General features: G+C 32.3%; 1 protein-coding gene across 1 annotated transcript in view; it reads left to right on the forward strand.

The window, feature by feature from the left end:
• The first annotated feature begins 127 nt into the window (after positions 1-127).
• Positions 128-8,660, forward strand: part of LOC108904608 (hippocampus abundant transcript 1 protein) — a 39,430-nt gene continuing 30,897 nt past the window's right edge. The window contains exon 1 of the mRNA XM_018707234.2: positions 128-336. Within this exon, the coding sequence (XP_018562750.1) occupies positions 256-336 (81 nt within the window). The 5' untranslated portion in view covers positions 128-255. The remainder of the gene's footprint in view (positions 337-8,660) is intronic.

Below are 8,660 nucleotides of genomic sequence, written 5' to 3' on the forward strand. Positions count from 1 at the left end.
CCCACATCACAAAATCTCCGAAACTCTCCGCGAACAGAAATCTGTAATTCCTCCGAAATTTTTGTTAGGTTGGTAGCGTATTATCAGCAGGGGAATTTCGAGGAGTGTTCGACGATTTTGGTATGCCAGTTTAGTGAAAAGGTTATGGAGAACGGTTCGCTATGTCAGTTGTTCGATAATAAAGTTGACAAAATGTTGATATTCAGGTGCTTTTAAAACTTTCCGGGAGGACGATCCTATAGAGATTAATCGAAAATGAAAGCTAAACCATCTAAACGGATGGTCGGCATGATCATCAGGTCCAGAAAATCCATAGCGAAGGATGCAATGGTGACCGTAAGTATCTGACATTTCCAGGATTCCATAAAAACATGCATAACAGTTTGAGATTTTCGGGGAAAATATTGTGTGTCAAATTTATACAAATGCTGCAAAGAATAGGTAGAAAACGATAGTAGTTTGATGTGCTCTTATTGTTTGATAATACTTAAAAAGATTTACGGTGCAGAGCCTTGAAAAATGTCTTATATTTTGGATTTCCCATGATCTTTCTTCGTAAATTAATTTCACAATATGTTTGTATCATTTTAAAATAGTAATAAGTATGTGTTGAATGTTTTTGAATTGCAGATGTACATGAGAATTTACACGAAACGATTTGGTAATCAAATATTTGTGACAAACATTGTGATGATCAAATAGAAAACGTTGCATTCCAGACTCGGATAAATTTTTTCTCAATAAATACTTAAATACAACGGATGTACGTGTTAACAAGTAATACCATAGTCTTTTATTATCACTAATCTACGCTACAGCCATAAATAATGTCAACATATTAAAAAGTTTAGTAATAACAGACAAGAATTAGACTGTTAAAGCTACAAAAACAAACATTATGCATAAAAAATCTCGTAGGGCAAACATTAATCATCTGCAGACAAAATTGAAATGCTTAACGAATTGTTAATATCAATATTAGATACCCATTTCGTTAGTATTTAATTCTGTAAGGGTTTTAAAAAATCTTGGCCCTTTCTATATCTAAAATTTCTACCCAAAATTTACGCAAACATAAAAAAAAAATGGTGTTATACCACGAATGTAACATACAATAGCAATTAAAATATAATTATATGACGTGTACTTTACATATTTTCTAGCCTGCCGTTACATACGTATTTTATTAGTACTTAATAAAGATTGCAGAAAAATTTAATATCTGGTCGTAAACCGAGGTAATCTCGCATTTTTGTATTTGAAATATATTAAACGTATTTTTATCGGCATTTTTGTGAAAAAAAATGTGCACTTCAGAAGCCACTTATCCATTTCTGACAGTCATCGACAAAGCAATATCGATAACATTTTAACGGATCAATGTGTCAAGCAATCTGCCATCGCCGAAAAACAATATTTGCGATGATACTTTTGTTTTTAGTAGATCAGCAAACTGGATCGGAGATAAGCGTAATGGTTTAATAGGATGCATCAAATCGCTTTGATCGTCGGGTAAAAGGGACACCTTGCCCCAAAAACTCGTTACAACCGGGCGTTTCGCGAAATAAATTCGTACATCACATCACGCCCGATTCCAGATAGTATTAGAGTCACTGCGATGATAAGATACTAAGATAGGTATTTATATTGGAATTTCTGGTGCGGATTTGTGGAACCGTAAAATTTTTTAGCGTCTCACCGATCTAATATTAGACGAAGTTGGCATGCTGCGCAAAGAAAGACAGGGATAGTTGTTAATTTTCAGTAGCGGTTTCATTCATAATTTCTTCCTTTCGGAGTTCAGATGCCTCAAGTTGGGCGTAACATTTTTATTAAATATTTACTGTAACAAAAACTTTGTTCGATTTCCGATGGTTTCACTTATTATAATAGTCCTTATACTTTCACGAAGTAATAGTAAAATGTCCCAGTTCGATTTGCTTGTTGCAAAGATTCGCTGTGGAATTTTTTTTTTTTTTTTTAATATCGGTATAAGACTTAAAGTGTGTGGTCCGCTTTAGGAAATGTTAACGATAAATCCCGACAATGGCCCAGGACAATCGCATTAATTAATTCGTGATGTACGCCTACACCAAGAAAATTAGCGAAAATAAAACATAAACTCGAAAAAAGTGTTATCCACGAGATTATTGTAAAATTGTCTAAAGGAACATAATACAAGACATCTCTCATCTCGTGAGTCAAAAAACAAATAAGTGAGGAAAACAGAAAAATAGAAAAAATTTTAAACTTTAAATTGTATTATATTGCATTATCTATTATTGAAAATAGTTGTGATTAATATTTTTTTAATTAATTTTGATTATGTTGCAAACATTTTTTTGTATAAAATTAGTAATAAATATAATAAAATAACTTTATATATTAAAATTTCAAGAAGTTAAAATTGTAATTTTATCGACCGCATTGTTTTTATTAATATTTTTTAATTTTGAGAATTTTGCAATAAATTCAAATGCTTTTTATTCTTTTTTAAATCTTTTAACAATAAATAATAATTTGAAAATAATTTTTGAATTTTTACTTTAATTTACATTTAAATCGTAATTATATAACTAACAAAATATTGAAAAAATAAGTTTACTTTGGCTTAATATACATATAAAAAAAATAACTTTTTAGATGCACGATAGTTTCATTTATTTATTTAATAATAGTAAAATAATTCCAAAATTAAAATTTCAATTAATATTTCGTTTAACAATAATTTTTGTGACATTTTTGTAAATTAAAAAAAATTCAGTATAAAAGATGCATTTTTTCTGGGGGTCAGGGCTATTCTACGAATTCGTAAATATGCCCATTATTATTTTTTCGTCGAACTACCCCAGTTTTAAAAAAAGTTAAGTTTCTATGATGAATAGAAGCCGAGATATTGCAAAATTTACAACGCGCATCAATTTGAACTTTGGATTTCACTTTTCCCGCGCGCGCGACTCGCTTGGACGAGCTTCCCCCACCACCACACCGCTGGACAGACAGTTTACTTAGCGAGTACCTTCTCTTTAAAGGGCTCGTGAGTCGTTAATTTTCCACATTTTTTAGTGCAATTCACGGGAAACCGTAGTTTACGTCGTAAACTTTATTTTGCGAAAAATTCAAGTCTTAATAATTATAAACAATTGCGCTACGATTTAAAAAAAAATCTTATCTTGGCTCCTGTTGGTCGTAGAGGGTACTTTTTTATTTTAAAACTGTATTTTTTTGCCAGCTATCCATTGCATCTATTTTCGGTGAGATAGCATAAATAGCAACAATGTTATTCAAATTGTTTATAAGCGAAAAACGCACGGTTTTTTAATGCACAATTTGAGAATGTTAATGTCAAAAAAACGGTGATATTTTTTAATAGGTCGCTTAATTGCGTCTTTAAGATTACAATGACGCTTTCAGAATCATGTTTGATTGAAAATTAACGTCTGTACAGAGGCTTAAAGTTCATAACTTTTGGAGCCTCCGCTATAAACAAATAGAATTGTGCGAAAACTATTGCACCTACAGCGCCCACTTTTGGCACACTTTTAAAGTATGACAAAACCCTCAACTTGTCATAGGTTTTATAAAATTTTAACAATAAATGCGATAGTTATAAACAAATTAAAAAATGGGCACTTTTCTTGTTTTTTTGCAATAACTTTTTTGTTTATTAACCGATTTTAATTTAACAAGTCTCATTTTGTAGATAATTTTACTCCCAGCAAAGTGAAAAAACTGTTTTCCTCGCTTATTTGTTGAAATAGAAAAGTTAGCTAATAAAAGTTTTTGACTCACGAGATGAGAGATGTCTTGTATTGTTTCTTTAGACAATTTTACAATAATCTCGCGTATAGGACTTTTTTCGAGTAAAAATCTTATTCGCTTGGCCTACCCCTCAAAAACCTATAAAATGATACATTTGTTGCTTATAAATATTCAAACCTCGGAAAACTAGTTAAAATTTTCCAAGAATTTTCCCCAATATTCTTTTCTCTAGTTCACTGTTATTATTTAAAAATGAACTGTACATTATTTTGGCTCCAAAACATTAGTTTTGACATAAGTTTGTGCCTTATTTAAAAAGATTACGGGCAAACTATTGCAAAAATAGAAATTTTTCATAGGAGCAATTTTATTGAAAATTTAATTTTCAACTACTTTTATATGAAACTTTTTTTCGAAAAAATACATCTTCATTGAGATATGAGCAGTTTTTGGTAAAAAAAAAAACGTCAAATCGTATATACATACAGGGTGCTTCTTAAAATGTGATTAAAAATGAATTCTCGTATTTGGTGAATTTTAAGGGGTCTTTCCTATAAAGTTTTATCTTTAAAAAGATACAGGGTGTTAACTTCAAAAAATATTTTTAATTTTTTTAAATAATTTAAAAACTAGTAAGTGAAATAATTTGAAATTGGGTACATGTATGTATGTAAACATTGTGCAAAATCTGAGGGCTTTTCCTAAAATGTGCATGCTCCAGTGGCGGAGATACAGGGTATCGGTGGCATATTCTTCTAAATAAAATAGTACGCCACTGCTTTACGGTAACAACCATGCTAATTTGGGATTCGTCTTTCAATTTTCTACAAATTACTATCTTCTTATGTTTTTCGAAAAAAGCCTGATTTTCGAGTAAAACTTAAAAAACGAACTGAGAACACACTTCGATATTTGAAAATAATGCTTTTTAAAATTACATAGTGGGCTGCGATAGCAACATTCTGAGCAGTTAGAAGAAAGAATAAATAATGCTTTTCATCAGATTCAAGCAACAATAAATTTTGAACAAATTACAATTTCGTTACTAAAAGGATGTCGAGCCTATCTTCGTAGACACTTAAAAAATTTCTTGAGGCAAAATTTACTACCGCACTGTATCTAATATTTATAATTTTTGAATTTTTTAAAATTTAATTGTCTCGTTATTTATTTCTATTTTTTGTTCATCAAATTCAAAAAAAAAATTATTAGTTCGTTGATATTTATTTTTTAGAGGTCGCTCGAAAACATAGGTACACTACTTTGAAAGTTAAAATAATTCTGAGTGACCTTTAGAAATTAAAATATCGATTTGAAATTTTCAGAATCGAGATTTTTTTCAACCTAGAAATTGATAAAATAACGAGAAAGAAAATTAAAAAAAAAATAAATATTTGACGATTTTGGAAATTTTTAAAAATCTTGAGCGACCTCTAAAAATTTTCTTTTGAGCTGATTTTTTGAGGGGGCTCTTAAAACATGATAAACTAACATATTTCCACAAGAGAAAAAACGAAAAAAAAGATCGTTTTTTTTGGGTCACCCTACTACTATATCTATATCTCAAAAACTACACTTTTCTATAAAAAAAATCTCAAGAGTAAAAAAGTTCTCTCATTTTTTCCTTATTTTCCTGGACTACAAGGTTTTTAGGCCGTAGCCGTCGTTTGGAATTGTACCGAGGATAATTGGGTCTACTTGCTACCAAGGCTGATCCATCTGAATGCATAGAATTGCGTCTCTAGTCGCCTACTTTCCTTGGCTAATATTAGCAGCCTCAGTCGTCGCCATTTACCTAAGGCCTAAGCGATTTCTGACGGATTGAGTCTAGCAGGCGCTGGTCTTATTCTATTGTACAGGATGGACAGATTTCGGCAGTTTTGTGGGGTTTCTCGCAGTTCGCCAAAAATAGACTCTTTTAGTGTGACGTCACATATTTAGGCAACCCGCAACAAATTGTCATAGTTCAAATTGTACAGACCGAATCTGACCCCTGTGTACTATTTACATAGATACCTACTATAAAAATGAACAACTTCAAATTAATTTATTTTTACAGGGATTTAGAAGTATTTAAGAACCACCAACATGTGTTTTGTAAATTAAAAATTAATGTGCTTAAAACTTACAAAAAACGATATAAAAGAATATTCCTAAATTTAAATGAATGTCATCATTAGCGTATTTTCTCTTCTTTTGTTTAATCTTGGCATTTTCTAGTTCTACCAAGTATTTTTATTGTTTTTCTTGGTGCTGTGCTGTGTGAGTCTGTTTATCGAGTGTTTTTTTCTTGTGGTTTACTACAGACTTACCCTTAACCAGAACCAAACTTTTCTTGAATGATGTCCTGTGCGAGGCTACTTCGTTTGTATGAAATGTTTGTTTTGAAATGCCTAAATCATACTCTGCGGCACGAGTTGAGGATTTTGGATGAACATTAAAATAGGCTAGCGCATTTATTACATATCTTCATTTGAAGTTATTGTTTTTTGTTAAAATTATTTCTGCACAAATTCGACCATACTCTAAAATTTTCAAAAATCACTCCTATTTAGACCTCTTTTATGCACGCGTTTTTCTCCTTTCAACGCGAAATTGAGAAAAACGCGGCATATTTCTGCTCCATTTTATGCACGCGTATTCTATCAGTTGTCGCCAGTTTCATGCCACACAGTAGTCAGTGAAGTACATGAAAATGGATCCGTGTATATTGTATTTGTGCTATAAAAAAATATGTAATAGAAAACGTAAGAGGCGATGGGCAGTACATCCAATTAATAGAAATAGAATTCAATTGCGTCCATTGCATCCATGTCCCGCTTGATCAATAGCTAAACTAAAACAAACTGTGCTAAAACTATTCTTGACAGACAGAGCCACTGGACTTGCGACAAAGAGCGCTTTGCATAAAAACGCCGATATACTTTCGTGCTTTTTCGGAACGCGTGTCGCCAAGCGTTCTGTAAAGCCATCGCAACAGAATTGAAAACGCGAGAGCAAATAAACGAGCGTAAAATGCATAAACGTACTAACTCTATTCAGGGTATCTTGAAACGCGGCGTTTTTGTCAACTCCGCGTTGAGGGGAGAAAAACGCGTGCATAAAAGAGGTCTTAGGTGTTTAAAAGACGCCCAAAATGAAGAATTGAATATTACCAATAATAAATATAAAAACTATTAGCATATGAATGTTTCTATCGAATGATTCTTGATACAAAGAAAGATTTATTCTCATGACTGAAATAAGCATGTTGAATTAGAAAATCCACCCTTAAGCGCGCTAAGGGTTGGAATCGTCCCCAAAAATAGGGGATATCAAAAATAATTGTAAAAATTCCAAAAAATATATTAAGATAAGTCACATACTAATAGTTTTTATATCGACTGGTAATATTCAAATTCTTCATTTTTGGCATTTTTTCAACCCCTAAGTAGGTTTGATTTTTATAATTTTCAAAATACTAAAAGCTATGCTCATTTCAGTTTTTTACAACAAGTAATTTGCCACAAAAAAACATATTTTTATGTATTTTTTTAATTCACTGCGAATTGTGAAAAAACGGGCGAAAATCACAGGTTTTTTGCGGTCACTTTTTTTTGTTATAGTTAAAACAGGAATTTTGGTCACCCTGTACATGCAGTCTCAATTAAAGTATCATTCTTTATCAGGCATAAATATTAAGCGCAATTAAATTATGTGTTTTAGTATTATTTATTGTACACACAAAAACTCCAGTTTTAAAATTTATTGACCAATAAAAGTTGCGCGTAGAACAGTCTTTGTTGCGACAAGCGATAACTTGGTTTCAATAATTATATATGTTTCAATCGATACGTACGACGCGGTTAATGTAATATTAACGTAAAACAATACCGCTGCAGTAATTTTTTTCGCTAGACCGGAAGTTAGGTGCGTCATTTCATTGGTTTGTTCAACAACGGAGAGTAGAGAAATAGAGGAACAGTCGAAATGTCCACAAACAAAATCGCCCTTCGGGATTGAAGCATTTTTTATTATCTTTCGTAGTTTTTGCAATATAAAATGATGATTTAATGAGTCTCTTGAACTAAGTAATAAACCATGCCAATTAGAAAACAGGTAAATAGCCACTTTTTTTAAACCGTGAACAGTTTAAATTTAAGCAGAATCCCATCCTGTTGCTGACCCTTGCGACTTCGGACACGAATGCGTAACTGGCAATCGCTTAACAATAAAGGAAGGATTTCAATAAAAAAAAAAATAAGTTCGAGCCCCGAAAAAGCGACGGGTTTTAAGTGGTATCGCGCACGCGATCGCGACAATCACGCTTATCAGGGTCTTTATCTGGGAAAGTGAAGTGAGCAGCAACATCCACATGCGTGCAGTACCTATATTTTTTTTCGGTTCAGAGATAGCCGAGCGATCTCTCTGATATCACCACCCGAAATATGCAAACGCTCAGCTGACGGTAGTGACATGTGCATGATAGTGTTCTACTACCTGTTCAAGAAGTATGTGCTCAACTTCAGGAGGTTCAAGAGGTTCTACCTCAGAGTGCCGGTGAGTGTCTGAACCGCGATAGTCCAGGGGTAGGGCCCGTTTGGCGTCGGTCAAAACAGTGTTTTTTTTCTTTTTTAAATAATGTACGGGAAAAATATGATTGTAACGTAATTGCGAATCAACTTAAAAGTGGGCATATGCACAAAGTTAAGGGCCCCATATTCTTTAAATAGTGTTTTCCGCAAAGACAAATAATTTCAAACATTTAATAACTGAATAATCTAAAGCTTATCAAATAATAGGAATGTTATGTCATGCCACCTGAGTATTTTCAAAGACGCCGCAGTAAAACCAATAAACAGGTGCAAAAAACGATCAAACCATTAAGGTTTTAGGTACTGAAATCTACGAAAATACTA

This window comes from Anoplophora glabripennis, unplaced genomic scaffold, assembly GCF_000390285.2.
Source record: "Anoplophora glabripennis isolate ALB-LARVAE unplaced genomic scaffold, Agla_2.0 scaffold294, whole genome shotgun sequence".
Classification (NCBI taxonomy): Eukaryota; Metazoa; Arthropoda; class Insecta; order Coleoptera; family Cerambycidae; genus Anoplophora; species Anoplophora glabripennis.